Below are 26,114 nucleotides of genomic sequence, written 5' to 3'. Positions count from 1 at the left end.
CAATAACCAAATGAAAAAGTAAAAGTTAAAAATAAATAAATTCAGAAGTAAGCACAACATGAAGATTTGACTGGAGGGGGGCGCCCTGAGTTTCAGAAGACCCGAAAAGGTGAATTACTTTCAGTCATTGTTCATTTTGTAAGATAGGAAGGCAGAAAAACACGGTCTTGACTCCAAGTTGAAGCCCTTGTGGACGCTACACACTTATGTTACTCATAAAAATGAATACTCTCAAGGGTTAAAGAATTGACAGGTGAATTATACTAACAATTTGTTGCATGAAAACAAAAAGCTGATGAGAACTCAGTAAAAGGGAACACTTGCACACTACAGAGAGGAATGTGAATGAGCTCAGACACTGTGAAAGTCAGCATGGTGGGGTCCTCAGGAAATCAAAACTAGAGTTATCTTTCCATCCACCCATACCGTTCTTGGGTATTGTGCCCAAAGGAATCCAGGTCAGCATCCCATAGAGATACCTGCACATCCATGTTTATCAAAATGATGTTCACAACAGCCAAGCTAGAGTCAGCCTAGCTGGCCATCGATGAATGGACAAAGAAAGTGTGGCATATATACACGGTGGAGTTCTATTTAGTCATAAAGAAGAATGAAATGCCATAAACAGGAAAACAGATGGAGCAGGAGCTCATTATGGCATGTCACATAAGTCAGTCACAAAGTGCAGAATGGTTTATCTTGTGTGTGGAGGGAGGGGAGACTTGAATGTAAAGGGGGACATTAGGATTTGAAATAGAAAGGAGGGCTGGAGGGAGAAGAAGGGTAATAGAGGGGATGAATTTTAAGAAAGCATGGAAATGAGTTTTTAAAAAGGAGACGTTATATGGCATCACAGTGCAAAAGTACAGGTGATAATATTGTGTTTAAATATGACTGGTTTCTCAAAGGATAAATTCTAATAACTCAATAACTCCTACTTGTAATTTTTAACTTTAGGTCTCTTAAATGTTTCTACATACATGTCAAGTCAATCTCAATTCATATAGTTCAGGTGATCAAACTAAAACACTAGTAAATAATTTTAATCATACGCATATTCTTCAATTTCGGTAAAGATGTCAAACTATATATATAGAAGAACATGTATTTGGACTGATAGCTTATTAATGAAACAAACCTATAAAATATAAGCATAGACTTGTTTTTAGCGGTAGAAGTTTCTCACTTGAGAGTTTATAGGAAAACTTAGAACTTTCCCTGTTTGATTTTTCTCTTTAACTTCTCTAATCTATCCCAGCTCATTCTCTGTGTCCTATCACTAGCTCTTAGTGCCTTTGTGCCCTTAGATGACTTAACTCATCTGTGTCAGCCATTAAGCTTCTTCAGACTTTGAGAGTTGGTTCAAGGTCACTGATGTAATAGACTTATGTTCCACTCCTAGTCCTGCTTGTGCCTGCAGAGGTCACATAGGACTTTGCTGAGCCCTAGATTGAAGCCAAATAAATAGCTGTTGATTGATCAGGAGCCCAGCAGCTCAAAGAAGATAGTTGTATAAAGATGACTGTCCTCCATGCTGGGTCTTGACAATGGTTTCTTTGAGCAATCCTTTCCATGCATCACACCCGTGACACTGACAAAGTTCACAGCCCTGGGAAGTTCTGTTTGCCAGGGCCAAGGGTGAGATGGAGGCAGCAGAGAACAAGGCTATATAGCCATGGTTTTAACCATTACAAAGACTAAGCTTTAATCAAATAAAGCAGGTAAATATGTCAACAGATCACAATCAATCATAATAATTTCATTAAACCAACCTAAAAAAAGAATAGTTTGAGATTAAATCCTAGTAGCTGATTAAAAAGAAAACATTAAAAGAGAATTCTCACAGGAACATCTTCACAATAGCAAGCAGAAAGTTCAATCAGGTATAGAATTAAGCTAGCTAGTACGGTCAATACATGCATGTCTGTTTATTTAAAAGGTTTGTGGACATCTTTAATCCCAGCACTTGGGAGGCATAGGCAGGTAGATTTCTGAGTTCAAGGCCAGCCTGGTCTATAGAGTGAGTTCCAGGACAGCCAGGACACAGAGAAACCTTATCTCAAAAAAAACAAGAAAAAAAAGAGAAAAAAAGAAAAAGAAAGAGAGAAAGAGAGAGAGAGAGAGAGAGAGAGAGAGAGAGAGAGAGAGAGAGAGAGAGAGAGAAGGAAAGGAAGGAAGAAAGAGGTTATAGATTCTACCTTTATAGGAGAGGATTTTGACACGGTCCATTTTTAGAGACAGTGTCTCTAAAGTTTGAGACGTGCCAGGTGCCCGGCAGGGACCCTGCTCAGAAGTATGGTCGCTTTTGTCCACTTTGGAGATTCCATCAGAGGAATTTGGAGTGGTTAAGCTTCCCGTTTGCTATCTCATCTCTTCATTGCTGCTGTCTGTCCTTTTTCTCCCTGCGTGGTAGACATCCACAGGCTTCTAAGTCTTCACCTGTCTGCTCTCTGACCAGATCCCCTTCAGATTTAGGTCTGTCCCTGCTGACACTGCCTCCCTAACTTGTCCTCACTCTCCAGTCCTGTATTACAGACACTTTTATATCATTTGTTCACTCTTGGTTTTCATGATCAGAATCCACTCACCGTGGAAGTTTCACCACCTTCTCCAGGGAAACCATGTTTGTTGGTGTTGGAGTTGCCTTATCACTGCCCAGGAAGATATTGAAGTTGAAACCATGATGTGCAAACCACAGGTGGAGGCAGCAGGAAGCGTCTATCTTCCTGACTGAGCAGGAGGTGCCGGTGGAGGTGGGGAAGTAGCTAGACCAACACTGGCTGAGGAGCATCCAGCCCCTCAGCTAGGAGGTCATGTTCTCTCTCTGAACTGACTGTATGACTTAACTTGCCTGTAGCTGACTTTCTATTTTTCAATTAAAAATGTTAGTTCCTGGCAGTGATTGAGGAAAATGAGGCGAAGGGACTGTTTAAAGGTGTGGGCATTGCTAAAGTCATCAACAGAGAGTGGCCAGACAAGTTCCAGATATTCAGGCAGCCTTAGTCTTCTCCTGATGTGTGGAAGGATGGCAGGGGGTAGGGGGTAGTAGTGAGCATGACAGATGGATCTAGACAGAAAGCTGGAGGTGAGGGATACAACACAGTCTCTGTCACTGTGTGAGACAGTGGCATGGACAGCCTGACCTTCTCACCTCTTTTCCTCTGCTTTCCTGAACGTCTCCTCCCTTGGTAAGGAGCCAAAGGACCAGAGAGTCTGAGTGACAGGTGCAGAGAAAATGGCTTTCCTGGAAGAGAGGAGGGAGGGAGGAACCAGGGAAGAGACAGGGGTGCAAAGAGCCAGATACATGGAGAAACCTCAGTTCAACAGGAATTAATTCCATCCCTGTGCCTCTGAGGCCAGCCTGGGGGCCAGGCTTGCACTATCACTGTCAGTGTCAGCTGTCTACAAGGAAAGGATAAGAGCAAAGCAGAGGCTTCGCCCACAAAGCCCAACCTCTTCTGGGATTATAATCTTTCTCTCTGCCCCCATCCCCACCCCTTTCTGTGGAATAGCAGCTTTCATCTTTAACAAGGTTAAAGTACAATATATGGGAACTGTTGCAGATTGGTATGCTGTCTTGGGGCAGGTGGAATAAAAAGTTGGCCACCCCGTGAGAGCTCACCCTACTTATTTTGAGGTAACCACTCTCACTGCTTTATGAAATACACATGTGACAGTCTCCCCGACTCATCTGATGGGTGTTAATTATGAAATGCATGCTTTACCAGGTAGCTTATCTAGAATTATGGTTCCATAGGCTCCTGGACCAGTTCAAAGTGGATCTGTATCATCTACCAAGCCATCTATGAGAGTGCAAGATACTCCACATCTCATAAAGCAAACAAAACTCATTTCTAAAAGCTACGTTTCCTCCTGTGTCAGGTTTGACTGTTTCTCAAAGTCTACAGTATCGCCAACAGAGAGTGACAGAACAAGGGATCCGTGGCCTGACATTTTAATTTAAGAGAACAATGTTGTCATTGGCATTGATGCCATTTCATAGTTTCATCAGTAACTTGTAAATAATGGCCAAATTCTTAACATGCTGATTCTTATTAAACAGATTCCTGAAGGATTCCAGCCCTTAAGGGAATAGGAACTTCACAGGAAGACCAACAGAGTCAACTAACCTGGATACTTGGAGCTTTCATAGACTGAGCCATCAACTAAAGAACATACATGGGTTGGACCTACACCTCCCTGCACACAAGTAACCGATGTGCAGCTTAGTCTTCATGTGGATCCTGAACAAGTTGAGTAGGGGCTGTCCCAAAGCTGTTGCCTGTCTGTGGGATATGTTCTTCTAGCTGGGCTGCCTTGTCTGGCCTCAGTGGGAGATGAAGCGCCTCACAGAGATTTGATGTGCCAGAGTAGGGGGATACCAAGGGGATCTCCACCCACTCAGAGAAAGAGAGAGGGAATGGAATAAAGAATTGTGGAAGGGGGTGACTGGGAGGGAGCAATAAGTGGGATGTAAAGTGAATAAGTAAAAAATAAATTCATTTTTTTAAAAATTCTGGGATGCAGTTATGTTAAACAGTAAGAAATTAAAAACAAGTAGGCATGACTAATGTTGGCAGCCGAGTCACAGAACCTTAGGGGTTCTGTCGAATAGAAACATTTCAGGCTTTAGTTGTAAATAAAAATAAGAAAAAAACTCCATGGTTACATTAACACATTTATATTGATTTATAATATATCATTCTGTACTTTGTGGTATTTGTTTTCCCTCTTTGATGAAGAGTTGGCCTCTTCAGGGAAGGACATGTCAATTGATTTATTACATGCCAAACAGCCCACCTCCCAGACATGCATACAAGTAGCATCATATGGGCTGAGCAGGTTCTATTTGGGAATAGACATGTGTATGTAGACACATATATGCATGTAATAAGAACTAATGAGAGACATGAATTTGAAGGTGATCAGGGAGAGTTATAGGGGAGGTTTGGAGGGTATTAAAGGGAAGGGGGAATATATATTATAATATCAAAAAATTAACAAGAAAATCAAACACTATAAAAAATCAAATCAGCAAGTGGCTACTCTAACCTGCCCTTGGATGTGCCAGTTTGATCTTAAGTAACATTGACCTTGCACAACAGCGGCTCGAGGGACCATGGAAAGTACACGTCTATCTCTTACATTCCCACAAAAAGGGCCTGGGGGTCAGGACGCCTGGAGCTATTATTTTATAAAATAAAATACAAATTCATGACAAACGTTCTCAATATGCTCTTTCTGCCTCTGTTATAAATTATGCAAGTAAGTAAACAAATGATCTTTTCTTTAGCAGGAAATGGCTCAAAAAAAATCAAAACAAGAAAATAATGTTCTCTTTCTGTTCAGTAAACAGCACACTTTCCAAACCAAACTTGGTCCTGAAAACTAAAACTTCCGAATCATCCACGACAACCCACCTTGTTGCCTACAGACTAAAGATACTTCTAGTGAGAATGCGTTTACTTCACAATGAAAACTGGGGAAATAGAAAAAGCAAGGCAACTACTAACGAAAGTTCTTTTTATTTCTTATAAAATATAAAGAACACAGAGAAAAACGGGGACTTGTTAAGTAGGTGTGGAGTTTCAACTTTGTACGCTGAGGAGTTTCAGGAAACTTGCTACAGTGTGAGGTACGACTAACACCGATGAACTAGTCCATTCAAAAATAATCTCAATGGCAAAATCTGTATGTATTTTAACATAGTTCAAGAGGAAAATGAAAATAATCCTATATGACCAGCCTGTAAAACATGCATCATGAGCAGAAGTCTGTATTATAATAAATCCAACTCTTCTATTCCTACTTTAAATTGACTGTTGTGGGAATCAAGTAGAAAAAAAGAAGATAAAACACAATAAAGACTATAGAAGAGATTGTTTTGTTTTGTTTTGTTTTGTTTTTTGAGACAAGGTTTCTCTGTGTAGCCCTGGCTGTCTTGGAACTCATTCTGTAGACCAGGCTGGCCTCAAACTCAGAAATCTGCCTGTCTCTGCCTCCCAAGTGCTGGGATTAAAGGCGTGTGCCACCACTGTCCAGCCTAGAAGAGATAATTGTTAAAAAGCCCAAGGAATCTGCTTTCTGGGAAAAGGGGGGGGGAATTTTGATTTTTTCTAATTAAAATTAAGCAGAATATATAACTTGATTTAAACAGTTAAAATATTTGGGGACAGAATCTTTTTTCATACGTCACACAGAAGTTCAGATTGAGTGCTTGGGTCTATCAATCAGCAAGTCATTCCACTACTAAATATCACCATGTGAGGACATAGATGTGCAGACAGGAAGGCCACAGTGCAGTTGAGGTGACACGACTGTGGTTTGCTATGTAAAGCATTGCTTGCTACATTCTGTATACCGACAGTGTTCAGAGTGGTGACAAATGTGTTTCCTCCGCCCCTGATGGTTAGATTGTGAATGCATAAACATGAAAAAAAAAATGTTCAAAACAGTGAGCTGCGGGGTTAAGAACTTCCATCCTCCAGCAAGGCTGTTTTCCAAACCTAGCAAGGAGAGCCTTAGTTGAACTTGCTGTGTAATGAGAAAGCTTTCCCTGCAAGCCTGGCGTCTGCACAGACTCTTTATTTTTAACAAAGATCAGAAGGAGAGATGGGTTATGCACCCTTTCCTATCAGATAAAAGCAGGGCAAGAATTTCCATAGTACATTCCAGACGGATAAGGCAGGCAGAGGACAGGCGTATGCACTCTTTTTTTCCCTGTAAATTTCCACTTCTTCTTCTTCTTTTTTGTCTTCTTTTTGATTTTTTTTGAGACAGGGTTTCTCAGTCTAGCCTTGACTATCCTGGAACTCACTCTGTAGACCAGGCTGGCCTCGAACTCAGAAATCCTCCTGCCTCTGCCTCCCAAGTGCTGGGATTAAAGGCGTATGCCACCACTACCTTTCAAATTTCCACTTCTTTTAAGGTCTCCCAGTCAACTACTTCTAAGAGGCAGGCAGCATTCTACCAGGAGGTACGGCACACACAACTGCAGCTACTCAGTGAGGCTCAGGTCCCTCTCCTGTGAAAGGAGCTACAGCACCCATTCAACTTTAGCTCAGTGTGGCCCTCTGCCAGGCTGCTCAGCTGCCTTTGGTCTCCTTGTGTCGGGAGAGTTTCTTGTCTTACTAATGCTAGGTCTCTAATGTAGAAGTTAAAAGCTCTTAACTTTCCTTGGTAGCCAAGGTGTATAGGCAGGCGGCTTGGACTCTACCAGTCAGACACATCACCTTGAGACTCCAGGGTGGATGACAAGGATGTGAAAAGACCTCGGGTAGACTAGAAGCTGGCCAGGTAGGCAGTGCGATTGATGCTGCTTCCTGAAGCTGCAGTGACATCCAAACTGTAGGTATATTTCACACCCGGGTAAAGTGACAAGCAATGCCTGGGTCCCAGCCTAGTGGCAGCAATCACAAGCTTGTCATCAGACCCAGCTCTCCTGAAGAACCTTTGGAGCACCTGTAACCTTCAACAACCCGTTTCCCTCTCCATTGTAACAAGGAGGAGCCTAGCCATTGATTTCAAAGATCAGTGTGACTAACATGAGGGATTTGAAACGGGTGCCACTTACTTGCGTAACTGTAAGTGAGCAATTGATTATTTGAAGTCCCATTTCCTCATCTATGAAAATAGAGGCAGTAAGTCCAGGCAAGGACTTCCATGATGACCCACAGCCACAGTAAGGAAGGTGGTAACCATGAACTGAAAAAGCTCTGAGGCTTGCCTTTCCCTGGTGTAGCTTCAGGGAGCTCACAGCTCTGGGTGAGACTGGGAAGAGATTGTAATGGTCACCGATTCTCGGAAAGTGGTGACCTTGACACCCCGAGGCCTTTGTGATCTGACTTTCCCTGGACAGCAAAGACAAAGAATGATTTAAGAGCAAATCCTTAGAACTGCAGATTGGAAGACATAGCCTGACTCCTCTCCGGCCAGCCAGTTTAGCGTCTCACCCAGTTTTCTGTTTTGTTTCATCTTTTTTTTTTTTTTTTCTTGACATGCTCTGTGGGCTTTCTAAGGTCAGGAAGAGAAGAGTCAGTGAACAGTGGCGTAGGGCCAAAGGAGCAAGGTTTTTCAGGAAATTTTGCAGAGACAACTTGGGTGAAATGGAAATACATGCACAGGGAGAGGAAGAGGTGTTATTTTAAAGAGAAGCTTTGGCATCTTCCCTGCTCCCTGGGTTGCTCTTTAATTAACGGATCTCAGCTTTCATGTGTCAAAGAGTTCAACGGGCCCAATTAGAACTTTGTTTCTTTTTTGAACAGTTACATTTGTGAAAATTGAGGCTTCATGACTCGGCAGTATTACAAAGAACAAAACTTCCATATATTTGTTCAGAAAAAATAAAAGAAAAACGAAGTTAATTCTTTCTTGCAGTTTTTTGTTTGTTTGTTTGGTTTTTTTGTTTTTTTTTTTTTCAACAGGTCCTTTGGTACTTTTTTTGAATTTAAGATAATTAGGAATCTTAGTAAACTTACTTTTCCTGCGTTGGAGGCATTTTGCTATTTAGTCATCCTAAGAATTTATTTTATATCATTTAATTATTTTAAAATATCCAAGAGGAATTTCCTCCTGGGGTTCTGGAACCCGCAGGAGTAGGCAGATAGGACAGCCCTGAGTGGGGTTGTGGCAGGAAGGGGGCACGTGGTTAGGAGTGATGGTAACCTGTGGTGGCCAGGACACTGGTTAGAAACTAAAGCCACAACAGAATCAAAGTAGACTGTTAGAAGCATGTAACGATTGGAGAGGAGAAAGCCAAGGGTGGCTCTGAGGGTCTTAATGCCATGGCTGTCAGACTGTTATCCTCTGGGGTCATGGATTTATTACAAAAAGACAGCACCCATCAAATGGGAACCGTAAAACCCACACTGAGCAGGCCGCTAGGCCCTTTTCCCGAGAACAAAACCAAGGTCAGTTTAGGTCCCTCTGCATGTGCTAGCACAAGAATGTGTGTATTTTACCACTACACTAAAGAGTTCCACCATTCTTGCTATCCCAATAGTGGCTGGAAGTACACTCCAACTGCTGGCGACAGCGAATTGCCAAGATTGTTATATAAAATAAATCATAAGAACCGGCTCCTTTTTCAGTACTAAACACTTGGAGCTCAGTTATTTTTCATATACAGCACGTTGCCCGCATGCAGTTAAATGATGATACAAATTGTGGAGCAGATTATCTTCTATGTAATATCAACAAATGAAAGGTGTCTCACAAGTTTGAGGAATCAACAATTAGTTATGCTGCATTGCCTGCGTCTTGCTATATCCTTTAGATGTGACTTTTAAAATGAGTGACACAGCAAATACAGAAATGTAAACATAAATGAACATGGTCTACAGGTAAAAACAAGGGCTAAGTGTTTCTATGATTTTAGTAAAAAATTAGTTTTATTCTGAAGGGATATTTGTGGGTCTTGCAGAGCACTGGTATTCAGTTCACAGAACTCCCATGGTGGCCCACAACCATCTGTAACTCCAGTTCAGGGGATCTGACATCCTCTTCTGACCTTTGCAGGCACCAGGCACACATACATACATACATACATACATACATACTACATTCAAGTACATAAAACACTCATACACATAAAACAAAATAATAAATCTAAAAGGTTTTTTTTAAGTATGTCTGATCTTATTGCCATTAAATTGCATTACTCGAGTTATATAAACAATTACACGGAAAACACATTTAAATGTAGCAAAAACATTGATTTTTTTTATAACACAAGGAATAAGAGGTGAAATTGCTTATGTGCTTTTGATGAACTGCAGTATTGTTTAAGTACATCTTCTGTATTGTTTATTGTTACAATTTAAGAGTTGTATTTAAAAGCAATTTTGGAAGATTACCAGGTACAACTTTTTGGGTAAGTAACTGTTTGAACTGTAGCCAGATGCTCAACAAGTAAACGGTATGACTTTAAAAATATACCAAGGGGAAAACCAAAACACAAACGATAGAGAAGTCTAGACAGGCAATTCATAGAAACGAGCTTTAAGCCACCCTTCAGTTCCTCTCTGCCACTCAGCGCTTGCATCTCCAGGAGGGTATTAAAGAGGTGACGTCATCCTATTAGTCTGTTTTGGCTTTGACTGAACAGTGAAAAATCCTGAATGGTTTCATCAGTTCTGCACAAAAGAAGAAAATGGACCCAGAGGAAACATTTTCAACTTTTTAGACAACCCAGAGGATGAATGTAGAAGATAGAGGTCACCTGACACCAGTCAGAACTTCCCAACAGATGCCACCAACCACAGGCAACTCTTCAGTTCATGAAACTACTTAGTTTGAATTAAGGTGTGTTGTAAATAGAAAACACACACCAGATTCTGTTACCTTATCCATTATGTAAGGATACAACTTATCTCTTTAATATTTTTATATGGATTATGTGTTGACATGAAAGGACTTTGGCTATATTAAGTTAAATTAAGATGGATCATGTATTAAAATTAAACTTTTAAGTTGATTATTAGGAAATTTAAAATAGAAGAGTTTAAATTGCATGAACCGTTTATAGTTTGCTTCTACTGGATAGTGGAATGCTTAGAAACTAACGCTAAAAGTGGAATTAATCACATGTCTAGTGAAATTGATGTCTAGTGAAATAGACATTGAGTGGAGATCATAATTTTCTACAGTTTTCAATGGATATCTTCAACTCAAGAATCAATAATCGAGCAACCATAGCTCTAAAAACAACAACACCACCAACAACAAAACCCAACCCAAACCAAACCAAACCAAAGACAGGCACCCTCACACATAATAAATGATATCTCATGCTGTCTGGGGACAAGGAGGTAGACTTTTCTGTCTTGCCAGGAGAGTGGGTAATAGAATTTTCCCATCTCTGATAATGTGTGTAAGCCAAACTTTTCACTTGACACAAAAAGATGTTCTAAGTTTAAATTTTATTTTATAGAAGCATCCAATTCTCCCCCCTAAGGCATAAATTTGTCTGGGAATGACTGAAGAATGACTGGGGAAAAAAAGAAGAAGAAAGGCTGAGGTGGCTCACGGAAAGAGCAGTAATGGTAAGAGCCTGAGTGATCTGAAAGTCACCCGCATACACTACTACATGGTTTACTTTCTTTTCTTTGAATCACAAATCAGTTCTGCCACTTGGACCATTGACATCCCAGAAGGACATGTTGCACGTTAACAAAGAAAATCACTGTGAGCAACTTTCTCCACATTTTTGCCATGAACACTGAAGAAAATTCAGAACACATGTTGAAGCCAAACAACTCTCCACATAAGAGGAGAGTCAGTGGGACTCAGGTCATGGTCCCCAGGGACATACTACAAGAGGATAAAGAGGTCTGTCCCCTGCAGGAAGAAGGCTGTTTCAGATGCACAGCGTTTAAGGTAAGTAAACCCAGCCAAGCAACAAATAACAAACAGAACTTATTCCCATCAAATCCCATCAGATCACCTCTAATTTAAAAACAGCTTAATTTCCCTTTGCATGAAGTTATGAATCAACCAAGGAAGTTTGGTTTTCTTCCTAACTGAAGAGCACATTGGATCTAGATATTCAAGAACATACATAGGTGAGTATAATTCAGGTATTTATCAAGCATATTTAGTTTATAAGGCCAAGAACAAAATCCCAGAGGATAAAAATTAACTAGTTGAATTTCTCATAGTATGCAGAAACTTGAGAATGGGAGTAAGGACATTTAGAAAGTGGACTTCAGTTCATTGAGGGTGGGAGCCTTGTACAGAAAGCATGTGCTTGGTATCTTGTCTCTGTGGATCCCCTGGAGCTGGAGGCACAGGGAGCCACATGATGTGGGTGCTGGGAACCCAACTAGATCCTCTGCAAGAGCAGCATTTGCACTTAACTCTGAAGCCATCTCCCCCATCCCATATATAAAAATGTAATATTTCAGAGCACTATATTGCAATAAATGCCACAGATAATTTTTTTATTGCTTACTTTGAATATTTCTAACAGCTCCTTAAATGGATCGATTTGGTGGAAGATGGTAATGTTTTCTTTTTAATGAGATATGGAATTTTCAGAAATGAACTTGTATTGTCATTGTTGTGTGTTTGCTCATGCACAGCTTTGAGAAGAAAGTCAGCCCTTTGAAGCCAGCTACCAAACAGCCTCTGAAGGCCCTTTCATTTCTTTAGCCTTCTCTGAGTACAGATATCGCAGCACATTAATCAGAATCAGCAAACACACTTTAAAGTAACCAATTTTCTCTGAGAGCTGACCTAACATAAACTCCTCAGCTATCATCGAGAGGTCCCGGGCTGTTATCACCAACAGCTAGTTTCAATTTAACTAAATTATCAAGATACATTAAGCTGGTGTGCTCGGCTCTGCTGCAGAGGCTGAGGGCAACCCCACCCAAACCTCCCCTTGACCTCTGTTATCCTTAAATTGTCTGCCTCTAGGCTCCCCAACTCTCACAACCTCTCATTCAGAGAGCACAGTCACCAAAAGACCACTTAGCCCTTTGGGGAGGGCAGGGGTGGATAACTAGCTGTTCTATTGTTTTGGGAGGATAGCTCCTCTTGAGAAAAATCTTTACCAATTTTCAATTTTCTTCAGCAGTTAAAGCGTGTCCCTCAAGTAAGATCCATTGACTCTATGGTCCCCCCCCAAAGACACTTCTCCCTTGCTCAGCCCACTTCAGAATAGGAGCAAGTTACACATTGTCTTAGGCAGGGTTTCCATTGCTGTGAAGCAACATCATAGCCAAGGCTACTCTTATAAAGGACGTTTACAGGTTCAGAGGTTCAGTCCTTTAACATTAAGAGGGAAGGGGCAAAGGGAAGCATGGCCGCATCCAGGCAGGCATGGTGCAGGAGCTGAGTTAGTTCTACGTCTCCAGTCAAAGAAAGCCAGGGGCAGACTGACTCTTGTGCATTGGGGTGAAGCTTCAAAGCCCACCTGCTCCACCACGGCACACTCCCTCCAACAAGGCCAGAGCTCCTAACAGAGCCACTCCTTACGGGACAAGCCTATTCAAATCACCACACACACCGAATTGGATCTTATCTAAAACATAGAGGAACCCTCGGTCTCTAAGAAGCAGACATTTAGCCTCTCCTACTTCTGGCCATTCATCTGTCTCAACATTGCCACTCTCACAGAAAATTAGACACCAGCTTCACAGCACTAGTGATCTTTCCCCGACTAGTACCCACTGGACCTTTTTGCCATTTGAAGGGGCCAAATGATGAAAAAAGTCGTAGGCACCTAGTGGAGCAATTTTGCAGACAATCAACTGTTTCCATTTATAAAGGTCCCTTGCTCCACTGAACTCTCCTGGGGGAATGCTGGAAAACATTCTATGTGTAAACAATCTGTTTCAGAGACACATGCTTTCTAAATCTCTTTGCCTGCTGACATTTTTAAGAAACATTTGAAAGAATGCATTGCGTGAAGACAGGACCTTTTCTTTCTTATACACCTACTCTATCATAGAAATTAAAAATAAAATAGGTCAGCATTCCCAAGGGCCTAAGAAAGACCATTTCCTCTCCAGTTCTTTGTCCAACGTCATTTTAAACTAAGTCTTTTTCACAGCTGTGACTCCCAAGTTCAACAGAATGTATTATTAAAATGGGATGCTAATGAGAAGGCCACCGCTTTCCTTTTTTTTCTTTCTTTTTTTGTCTCTCTACAGTATTTCTTTTCTTAGGCTTAATTCTGTTCCTAAAATCTTTCTTTGTATTGAGCTAAAATACCTATTCATCCAAACATTGCAGAAATGTCTCCCCAGCCCTTCACATGACCTCATTGCTTCAGCCTGTGAAGTAGTTTGGACAATATGATTTCATTGGCCAGTACAGTGGGAGAAGCTAGATTCTAACTGCTGGGGGCAGTGCTCATTGTATTCATCTGTCCTCTCTTCTCTGTGGCAGCTGCAAGTGTGTGCTCAGCTGAAGCATCCTCCCAGAGGGCCCCTTAGACCTACTCTGAACCCCTCTGTCTGATACTTCGGATGGGTTTTGCGACAGAGAAATACATTATTTAGATAAACAAAACCTGAAAACATCAGTCATTTGTGGTTGATAAGGTTTCCAAACCTAGTGTCAATCAAATTAAATCAAAACTAATTGACATTTTAATCTTTCTTCGTATTAACTCAAAGATCAAGTTATCATTTATAAAGGTATAATTCTGCTCATTTTCTATGCTCTACTAAATCAAAATTGCTGTAGAAATATATTCAGTATAGAATTCAGGCTACTAAATGTAAGTCCAGTAAAATGAGGTGAGTGTGTGGGCCAGGGCTGGAGCTAGAGACAGGAGAGCTTGCTATGTGTCAGTCGCTTTCAGATTATGAGAACTCAGGGCACAAATACCTGTAAAACAAGCAAAGGTTAGAAACCCCAGCTGACATCTTACTCTCAGGATCTGGGAAGGAAATAATACTCATGTACTTCAATTTTCTCTAGAAGGAGAGGTTTATTTTTATGTGTTATTTTTTTAAAGGAATTCTTGGAAAGTTTTCATTCTATCTACTTATTGTACAGTTGTATATGACATAGCGACACTACCCTACATAGATTTAGCACACATGTCGAGCATTCTCATCATGCTTCACCCTCTGCTGGCTTGTTTTTCTGTTGCTGGGATAAAACACTGACCAGGATCATCCTAGGGAGGAGAAGGTTTGTTTGGCTTACAAGTCTCTCAGTCGTAAGTCCCTCAGAGAAGGGAACCAGAGAATGAGCACATTCAAGCGAGGACCTAGAGTCTAGGCCCTAGAAGCAGGAACTCTGTCAAGCACAGACTATGGAGGAACACTATTTACTGCTTGCTCAGCTACCTTTCTTAAGATAACACATGACCATCTCCTGTTCAGAATGACTCTGTTAACAGTGAACTGGGCCCTCCCACAAGCCCTCCTGTCAATCATGAATCAAGAAAATGCCCCATAGCCATGCCCACAGGCTAACCTGATGGAGAAAACTACTCAGTTGAGGGTTCTATTTCCCAGGTAACTCTAGTTTGTGCCCTAAAAAATAAAACATAACAAAAACTCAGACCTAAGTAGTACACTCTCTCTTTTCTCACTCCCTGCATATTTGCATTCTTTTATGGAAAAAATATTTTAGATTGAATATAAGAACATCACTCCATCTTATTTAATGAAATATCTTACTTGCTTTTACCAAAAAAAAAAAAAAAAAAAAAAAAGCATTTACAAAGCTATTCACTAAAACACTGAGAAAGACTTCTCTAAAGGGCTATCAAAAGTTAGTTTCTCTTCCTCATTTTCCTCCTGTCCACTATGTGAGCACACTAGCTCTTCCTATGAATTCTCAATCACAAAACCTCCTTCATTAGCTGACCACTAACTTTGATTTTTCGACTGTGTTAAGGTCAGACTAACTGAGCTGGGAAGAGAGGTCTGATCGGATGCAGCACAGAGGGAAGAAAGATCCTTCCAGCTCATCTCTAAAGGCAGCTTGGCAAGTCGGCCATGTCTAGTGAATGGTCCCAGCCACAGCTCAGAGGCCCTGCATCAAGTCATCATGGGAAGGCTCCCCCCCAACCCCCGCCCCCATCATCTTGAGGCAACTGCTCTCAACTGAAGGGAATTCCTGAAGAGAAACTCAGCTATCAGTCAAATGAACTCAAAATGGGTCTTAGACCTACTTTATAAAACCCAAAAGTATGAAACTCTTAGACAAAATCTTGGGAATAAATATATTTGTCCTAGGGCAAAGCTTCCTTAAGATGTGATGCCAAAAGCGTGAGCCGTGAAAGTAGCTCTTATTAAATTAGATTTCACCAAACTGAAACCTTCTGCTCTCCTCAAAACACCGTTAGTTGAACAAAGAGAACAAACCAAGACAGAAGAAAGTGCTGTCAGAATGACAAGATACAAAGAAAATTACTTTAACCCCCAAAACAATTTTCAAAAGAACTCTCACTACCAAATAATAAGAAACAAGCAATAAAACACACAAGTGAACAAAAGGTGTAAGTATCAGAAAAAGGTGACAGCTGCGTAAAGTGCTTGGTATTATTTATTATGTAAGGAAGTACAGATTAAAAGCCACGATGAGGTGTAATTATAATATCAGAAATAAATAAATAAAATTAAAAGGGCTGTTTTTACCAGGTTTGGAAATAATGTATAGGAACTGAAATTTCTCATCCCTCTGGAAAAGGTGCAAAAATGTCAAGGACTGCTTTGTAAAACAATTTAGTAGTTAAACAAATAAGTCAGCACTACATCATATGATGCAACCATTCCACCCCAAGGTATTTACACAAGAGGGAAAAAAATCATTTCTATACAACGACTGGAACACTTACCATATGATTCAACCAGTTCAGTCCTCAGAGTTTACCCAAAAGAAATGAAACCATATGTGCATACAAAGACCCAACCATGAATACCCCCAGGTTCATTTTTAAGAACCCAAACCTGGAAATAACCTGAAAGTCAGTCAACAGACAAAAAGATAAACACAGATGTGCATCTGATACAAAGGAATCTGATTCCGAAATGAGAATGAACTGCTGACATATTGAAATGTAAGTGGACTTTTTGGTTTTTGGGTTTTTGGTTTTTTGGGATTTCTTTTTCTTTTTTTTCTTTTTCTTTTTCTTTTTCTTTCTTTCTTTCTCTTTTCTATTTTTTTCTTTTTTTGGCCTGAATCAAAGAGGCTGATGCAAAAATTACCAACTTCCTGGCTCCCTATATTTGAAGCTCAGGGAAAAGCTGGAGGGCTGTGTTTGTTGGGGGTATTCCAGTGGACACTAAGTTTTAGGATTGATGGATAGCTTTATTATACTAATGGAGAGGATGGCTTCCCATGGCTAGTATACTTGACTCAGGATTCTGGAAGAGAAGCTGGAAGGTAGGAAGGGATGAAGGAGTCAAGCAGAGCAAATGTTCTGAGTTAATTACTTTTTCTTTATCAAAGTGAACTTTTAAATCTAACCTATTTTTTAGAACCCCAACAAATCTATTTAAATATACATAGAAGCACAGGTCTGTGTTGCTCTCATTTGAAGAATGAAAGCGCCTTGAAATCCCTTGAAGTTCTCCTTTAAAGTGCAATAGCCTGTTGATACCTTGATTCATTAATGATTTGAACTTCTGCTCATCAAAGGGAGGGATCTTATAAAAGCCCCATTTTAGAACGTGAAAATGTGGAGAAAGTGGAAATCTGGCCCTCACACTTGCTGCTACATCTTCCCTTCATAAAATGTGGCTTCATTTAGCTAACTTCTGGCCATCTTGCAAACCCAACCGTGGAAATTAAAAACCTCGGAGATCTTTTGTATCTTCGACATGAAAAGTAACGGTTCTTCAATGAAGCTGTCACACCGAGACGTGTGACATCACAGCTGGGACATGAATAGCTTTGGGACAAATTTAGGGTGCCCAACCCACAGCCATATTCTCGCCTTTCCGTGTGTCTCCCCTCTTAGCCAGGGACATCAGTATTCCCCATTGCAGGGATTCTCAGGTCTGACTCTGGGAGAGCAATCCTGATCGTTTTCAGGACAATCCTCTGTACAATAGAAATTTTAATCTCTTGGAGAGCTTTAAATGAGTTGGTACACACTGGTGTTTTCTGCCAGAGAATGGTAAAACAAAGACAAAATAATCAAGTAACATCTTGATTCTCCAACTGGCTCACAGCAATAGTATGAGATACGTGGGGGCCTCTGAGTCCCCTTGTAGTGTATCTAACTCTCATCAGATTGTCCTATAATGTCCCTAGCAAATGTGAACATCTTAAGCTTCATCACTCAGAGCTGGAAGCTCCTCCATTCTCCCTCAGTCACAGCTTCTTCATGGTTAAGATCAAGGAGAAGAAAGTCATCAACATAATGATCATGCCTCTTGGATCTCACTCTTTTGCTGCTTTAAAAATTTGAAGGGACATGTTCTGCTTTATCCCTGCACCTCAGCCTATAATTTTTACTTCAATGATACTGACAGAGAGTCCTTTAGCTGTCTGAAATTTGGTGACAGACTCATTGAGACTAATAAAGTCAATCCCTTTAATAACTCACAGATTACCAAGTGCGACAGACAGGTAGACTTGTGTGCCAATATGCCCACATGGCCAAGGGGTCCTCACATGACTGAAACAGATTTCATCCTTCACATCCCCCACTTTCTCTGCCCAAACTAAAACTAATCATTTAAGAGAGACATCGAATGCCACCTGGGATTTGGTGCCTCATGGGACATAGTGCTCTGGGCTTCTCTGCTTTAAAATTTCCACGACATAACAGGACTGTGTGGATGAGGGGGCAGCATGAGTATATGCCGTGGCCTCTGAGGTCTCTGAGCCTGACTTCCTCCAGCTAACTGAAATTCTCTAGTGATGTAAAAAACAGGAAGGAAAACAGAGCTCCTCCAAACCCCAGACATCCAGATTGTGTCAACTGTAAATTGGAAAGGGTTGGATTATTAACTCTGGGAAGCTAATTGGGAGCCCCAGGAAGAATCCTAATATGGTCAGTCTCCTTGTTGGTGGAAGGCACCAAGAAGATACTGAAGGATAGACACACTTAGAAAAAAGGGACATCAGGGCCATGAAAGGTCTCATTTCTCAGACTTAGAGGTTGCCATCAAATAGAAAGGTAATGGGAGAACCACTTTAGGCCATGTATTCATAAGTAGCTTCATTAAATAAAATAAAAATTCATTATTATTTTTTTCTCTACCTAACTCCCTCCCCGCAAAAAGCAATGTAGATAGGCTATACTTTTTTAACTACAACCATTTAATAAGTTGAATTGGGCTTCTACTTAACATTTTTTTTTTCTAGCAAAACTCTTCTGTCTGAAAATGGTTTGTGGATTTGAGAGCTATGTCTGGTTTGTCTAGGGCTAGAACTACACTAAAGAACAGACATGCGTTAATTATGTTATTAAAATATACATTTGTTTTTATTTTATGTATATGAGTGTTTAGTCTATATCTGCGCACCATGTGTATTCCTGGTGTCCATGGAGACCAGAAAAGAGCATCAAATCCTCTGGAACTGGAGTTACTATAGTTACAAGCTAACATGTAGGTGCTAGGGACTGAAACTGGGTCGTCTCCAAGAGTAGCAAGTGCTCTTTACCACCGAGCCATCATCTCTCCAGCCAGAGAGGTTAGCACTTTATGAACTAAGTTACTTGTGCAAAGGTGATCACCTGGGTATATACCTCTCAAGCAAATTGTCTGTTCTAACCCATGATGCCAGGGAGAGACCAGAGACTGTGCAAATGCTGAGAAGACAAATGTTGAGAAAAAGCAGCCTCCTTGATGCACCTGAGAGCTGTCAGTGCAGTAGCATCCTCTTGTGTTTCTAGGTCCCGTCCAAGCTGTTTTCAGAGCCTACCCATCTCACCTGAAGTTGATTACTCAAGCCCCATCATCATCAGTTGTGTGGGTGAAGAGTGAGGCTCACAGAGATTAGAGGAGTCACCCGCAACCATACAGCTTAGAGAGGAAAACGTGGACCTGGATCTGTGTTGTGAACCCTGGTTTTATAATCACTTACACTATACCATCCTCTCCAACTCAGATCTCAGATAGTTTAAGAAATGCTTCTGGGTGGAGTCTAAAAAGCCCTAAAAGTGAACCGAGGGAGGCTGAGGGAAATGTAAGGAAAAGTTTCACACGGGGAAAAAACAGAGAGTCATTATGCCCTCCAACCCAGCCCCACCTGGCTTAATGACCACCTAGATGTCTTCAAAGGCCAGAGAGAGACACAGTGGGCTTAGGAAGGAGGGCTCACGGTGGTCCCAGTACATAACAGAACTATGAGAGACCTCAGAGGCCAGAGTCAGTTATTTCAGTTACCTTGAAAGAGACCCAAACTAGATGTGTCTGGAATAGACTGTGTTCTAAACCCAAGCTTAACTAAGCCAAATAATGTGTTCTGCTAGATTTATATCATGTCTCAACTCCAGAATTTCTGTCTATATAAACAAATTAAATAGTCCAGGAAGTCTAAGTTATCCTAGGGCCACAAAGAACAATGTGACATCAATGATGTGTTAAAATGGGAAAGGCTACACCACATCACTCTTATCTGACATCTCTTCCCTCTCCCTTTCCCCCCCAAACACCCCTTCCCTTTCCTTCACTATTCTACTTGGGAAAGAACAATCCACCATTCATTTAAGAATATTTATACTAATAGGATGTGAAAACTAAACTTTATCAAGAAAACCTCAATATGAATTTAAATTGCATTGTTTTATGGTGCTTTTTCTTACAGGAAACAATTCAGGCAAAGTTTATTTCTTACCGATGTTTTGCTTTGTGGCTGAATATCTGACTGATAACTTCCAAGCATCGACCTGGATGACATGGGGAAAAGAAAGAAGAGCTTAGAACTCCAGAATTTTAGTTCAGGCAGCTATACACTACAGTACCTGTAGACACAGAGACACAGACACCCCCCCCACACTCACACAGATATCTCACATTGAATAGGCCTTTACACTGAAATAGGTAAGAATGTAAGAGAGAGGGGGGAGGTGGGGAACATTCCCGTAAATGTTCTGGACATTTCACAAGGAAGTAAAGGTAACAGAACATAAACTTTGGGTAAAAGATGAAATAGCCTTTAAAGGTTGTCTTGAGAATAAGCAGACTGAACAGTGGTACAATGTGTTCTGAAATCCTGCAAAATCCCTTCTTTCAACTCAAAAAAGAAAAGGGAGGGAGGCACACCCCTTCTGTGGAAAAGCCGGCAGGGCAGCCACCCCTCCCTTCCTCTCCTCTGGTCCCCCCTCTCCTCTTTTTCCCCAATCCAATCCCAGGCTTACAGATCTGTTGTTTGTTTCAGTTTGAGCCTCCTTGGCTCTTTTAATTTCTGCTTGATTCCTCTAACACACTTTGTGACAAAACCTACTTTATCCATGGCCCCAGATCCTTTCCTCTTCATTTTTTGCTAAAGCTATTCCTCTTACCAGGTTTTCCCTAGCACCACTCCATAGGAGAGTGAGCCATTGCCAGGGCTTCCCTCATCACTATCTGCACTGATCCTGTGACAAGTCACCTTAACAGCTTTTGGCAAGATCCATCACTTCTTCATCCTGGAAATCTATTTTTCACCTGGCTCCTGAAGCATCCCTCACTCTTAGAACACGACATATTCTTCTTTCCTTCTTGTCTCTGTTCAAATGCCGTCTTCCTCATGGACCTACCATATGCATCTGACTTATAATCAAAGCTCACAACTCACTACTCCCGAGTTTTCTCTGCCGCTGTCAATATTTTCTGGTAATCAATAGAGTTTGCTTATTTATTATACTTGTGTCACATAACAACTGACCAGGTACATTCATTGAATGTATAGGACACCCTTTCCTCTTGTCTTTGTTACTCTACCCACAGCAACTTCTACATGTGTTCAAGTGTCAAGGGATTGACTTTAGGCCCTTGCACATGCTAATCAATGGATAAGCCCATGGAGTGGCCTTCCAGCTCCAATATTTAGTATCCTGAAGACTCAAAGGCTGGTTAATATTGAAAGAACCAATGAGTAGATGGGTGTTTTAATGAACTTCAGAGTTAGCACATTCAATTGCATAGTTGCCAACTGATGAGCCTTCCTTTAAAGCCCTCAACCTCCTCAACTTCTATTCTAAGACACAGATTTTCTCATTTTCACATTTATGCAAATGTTTAGCACTTACTTTTCTAACTTTTTGAAGACATTAGAACCACTTAAAAAGGCTCATAAATCAATCAGTGATTCATGGGTGAAATTAATCCAATTTTCACTTAATGGAAGAAGACATGAGTTCTAAGAAATGTAATTGTTTTCCTTGAACCATATGTACACTAGTAAAATATGGTATTCTGGGGCTCTATCCCTTTCAGACAGTTCCTCTTCCTCATAGAATGAAAGGTAATCTTCTGGTTATAATTGTTGGGAAAATCAACATGTAGCATTGAATGGCTTTAATGTTCTAGGCTTTAATGATCTAACTTTTCATCTTCAGTTAATGTGCCTCATATAGCTGATGTGCCCATGAACTAATGATGTAATGACTTCAGAGTATGTGCCTCTGTCCTTTCTTCTTAATAAAATCCCTTAGTCCTTTTATCTTGCTGAAAGTCTGTCATTTCTTTATACCACATTCAATGGTACTTCTCCCAGAAACATCTTGTACCCTCTGTATTTCACAAGTCGTTAGGCACCTCTCTTATTTAGAGCCTTCGTTGTGTTTGAGTGTGTATATAATTGTGTATGTGTGTTTTTTGATTTCTCAGTGATGCCCTCATAGGGAACAAGTGCTATACTTTATTTACACAACAGCATGCTCAGCTCCTGTGATTATACCATACCCAACTGGCTTACTCAGATAAGCCATGCATGTACAACAAAACCCACCCAATTTTAATAAAGCACGAAACAAAACTACTGACTTCAAAACAAGAGAGAGCCTTGGCCACCTGACAATAACATTTAAAGGTCATGAGTCATGGCCTATGAGTAACCATAGCAACTCAGCATACACATTGGAGACACATATAATAATTAAAGAAAGCTCTAGAATGTCTATTTATTAGCCTTGAAATAAAACAAGGAGGAATTAACAAATATATTTCTGAGCCCGTTTTTGTCACAGTGTTTTCTTGCTTTAGGATTCATGGAAAAACTGAAAAGCTTCATTAAACATCTGTGGCATGTGGAGGGCAGTGATATTGCATGAGACTGGAAGAGGTTTATCTTCTCTCAATGCCTTACTGGAGCATAAACATTTCTTTCCATTTAATAACATTTGACTGCTTGGCTTTTCCTCCATGCCTTTTTACTTTATGGCTGTGTGAATATATGACTTCAACACAGTTGGTTTGGCAGCACTGTTGGTGAGCACCCTGTTCTTACAGGAGAGAGGGGTCCTGGGAAGATGCGTATTTTGGTCCTTGAATTTGTAGCATCCAAAATCTAACTCTCCTTTGTTTAGAGAAATTAGAATCAAGTTCCCATATGGTTTGTGAAAATGAAGAGAGTTTGTCTTACGGGTATGGGAAGAGGGGAAAGGAAAATGACAAGCTTAATTAGAAGACCAGTTCATACCTGCTCAGAAGAGAAAATGCTACTCTGAACCCATCTCAAGAACAAGAACTGCAGGAGGGTACCCCTGCCTTTCCTGCAGAAGCCCTGGTTGGTACCTGCATCCCACAGTTGGCTCTGTGTATCAGAACAGGAGATCAGAGTCCACTTGACAATGAGAACTGTGTCCTGCCTTGCCCTGGGCATCGCTGTTGCTTCACACTGGGCTATTCATGTCACAGTTGATAATCACAGAACATTTTTGCCTCCATTTGGAACACTATGTTCACCTTTTTAATTGTCTGCATGACCAAATATCAATCTACGAGGTGATTTTGTAAGGCAAATGAAGAAAAAATGGATGTTTGCCGAGTTCCATTGTTTCCAAATAGAAAAAAAAAAATGAGGTTGTGCATCTTCTGAGGTTCGTAGATTACAAACAGAAACAAGATTTTTACATAAAAATGTGAGATATAAATGAGTTTTCTGTACTAGTCATGGACCTCTGATTCAATGTCAAAAGCAAAGCTCACATATTTGCTAAAATGTAGACATAGTTTAGAGCTAATCGAGGTAGAAACCAGGGCTATATGCAACCATCCCACACAGGAAACTGCCCTCCAGGTGACAACTTCTACAAAAGGGGCATGATTGTCTCACTCAAGATCAGAAAGGACGTTCTAAAAGGATGTTATTTCCATATTTGAAGGGGAAAATGTGTATTGAGCCCACATGCAAATTTCCAAGTGATTGACGGGCAGATTGATTATAGAGGTCATCTCTATGCCCATTCCTGTGGTCAGGGCTAGTTAGCACTATTTACTTGGAGAACAGATTTAGGAAGAGTGCCCCAGAGGATAGTGTCACTGTTTTTCTGTGGCTCTGAAAAGAGGGCTGGCTGGTTCAGCACCCCTATTCCCATACTACTAAGGTACTTGGGATGGGTGAGTGTGTATAATTCTGAGAAATGGACATGAAGAACCTTTTTACTCATTTGACAAACACTTGTTGAGATCTATCATAGGTCAGGCCTTGCCCTGTGATCCGAGAAAACACAATCATCCATAGAAAAAGGTCACTTACCAGGAAAGAAAAAAAAGTCTCTTTGATGTTTTCTCCAAGCCTTTAAAGAAAGGTTATCTTTGAAGCATGGAGCGAAGGTTGCTTTATCCAGAAATTTCTACGGATCAGTTTTGGACAGGAAGAGCTAGAGACTCACCTGCATCTCGCTGAGGTCTCAATATCTGGAATTACAACTTTCTTGCTGTGACATCCTCCCATCTCAAGGCAGGCCCATTGAGATCCTCTGTCCATGGACAGACACCAACTAACCTCATTCCTTAGAGTTTTGGAATCCCTGGCACTGCTCTGCTGTCCACGGTTGCTAGGCAACTACAATGACAGTTAACTGCCCAAAGCTAAAAAGAATCCGTTAACAGAGCCACAGGCTTCCCTCAAAACAGCTCACAAGTCAAATGCAGGCACCAGGACATATGCAGAGACATCACAGAGCCATCATTTCTGGAAATCAAAGCATAAGAGGAGCACTGGATTAATGCTTAGAACAGATATTTAAAATCTAGGTCTAATGCCAAGGAGGCAGTTGTCCCTCTGCTGTCTGGCAAAGGAGCATACACAGAAACAGATTGGCTTATACTGTGCTAATCTGCTGCCCCTGTGTCTTCACAGAGGGGATTCTCAGCTGACAGAGCTATGCATGCAAGCTCCCTAACACGGGCTTGAGGCAGTAATACAGTTGAGGATGTCTGGTTCCTGTCACACCGTATCTGAAGTCCTTCCTTGTTCTTTCTCAGAGGATACCTGTCACTTTCTCCCAGGCAGTTGCTATACGTTTCCATGGAGGTCAAGGCAGTCCCTACTTCCTGCTTCCATAGGATTACACGTAAGGGCTCTGTGGTGTGCAGATAAGAAACACCCCTGAGTTCTTGACTCATGTGTTCTGAGCTCATACTACTCACACAGCCCATACCAAAATAATAAACTAGTTAGGATGAAAACAATTTTTGCAACCCTATGAATTAAATTAATATGAGTTGAGCACTTGGTAGGCCAGGTAGAGAAGGCAATACTATCTGTGTGTGTGTTCATGACGACAGTTGGCATTATAACTGGTCCACAGCCTTTGGGAGATCAGAAGTACATCACCTCACTCCATACTTGGGCTTTCTTATTTCCAAAGGTACCACTTGAACTGTTTTGATCTCTTCCATGTCTAATATCCCGCTGTTCCTGTATCCCATTTCATTAAAACCCACATAGTGGGCTATACTTCCATACACGTTAGGGTCATGGGCTGATGCTCACATGTAGAAGATGGTACATAGCATTTAATGAAAGGAAGATCAACTTAGAAATGGTTAGCGAGAGCCAGGCAGTGGTGGTGCACGCCTTTAATCCCAGCACTTGGGAGGCAGAGGCAGGCGGATTTCGGAGTTCAAGGCCAGCCTGGTCTACAAAGTGAGTTCCAGGACAGCCAGGGCTACACAGAGAAACCCTGTCTCAGGAAAAAAAAGAGAAAGAAAGAAAGTAAAAAAGAAATGGTTAGCGAGAAGCATTGTGAGCACTAACTATTTATAATGTTTATTAATCTTATTGTATGTCTTACTGATAAAAAAGAAAGGCAGGAAGATATGGCTGGCACAAAACAGACTTTTAAAAGTCCTTGACAAGAAACCTGACTTCTTCATCCTCATTGGTGATGCCCAAAAAGAATGCTGTATAGTAAATATGAAGGCCTTCACAAGATGACTAACAACTCTTCAAGTTCCCTGAAGACATTAATTCACAGAATTCTTGACTAACCAGGCAAATGAAGTTAATCATAGTACACTGTCATAATTAAGTTAAAAAATCATGTAAACAATTCTATTTTTAAAGTTGGAATTGCATTTTAAGGAAACTCACACTTTCTCTGAGTCTGAAGGAAAGCCATTTTATAAAAACTATCTGATGCCATCATTAATACTATCCAAAGCTAAAAGCAATGTAAGCTCAGGAGGGCTGCTATAGACTACAAAACACCATTTAAAATCTTACCTTGTAGCATATCAAATACTTATTTTTTTCTTGTT

General features: G+C 40.8%; 1 protein-coding gene across 1 annotated transcript in view; it reads right to left on the bottom strand.

The window, feature by feature from the left end:
• Ccdc192 (coiled-coil domain containing 192) overlaps positions 1 to 24,359 on the bottom strand; it is a 197,464-nt gene extending 173,105 nt beyond the window's left edge. Inside the window, 3 exon segments of the mRNA XM_031365736.1 lie at positions 20,260 to 20,311; positions 24,242 to 24,306; positions 24,309 to 24,359. Of these exon segments, the coding sequence (XP_031221596.1) occupies positions 20,260 to 20,311; positions 24,242 to 24,306; positions 24,309 to 24,359 (168 nt within the window).
• Between the last annotated feature and the right edge of the window lie 1,755 nt (positions 24,360 to 26,114).

The sequence above is a fragment of the Mastomys coucha genome, unplaced genomic scaffold, assembly GCF_008632895.1.
Source record: "Mastomys coucha isolate ucsf_1 unplaced genomic scaffold, UCSF_Mcou_1 pScaffold13, whole genome shotgun sequence".
Lineage (NCBI taxonomy): Eukaryota > Metazoa > Chordata > Mammalia > Rodentia > Muridae > Mastomys > Mastomys coucha.
This window is presented reverse-complemented; position numbering and strand designations above follow the sequence as displayed.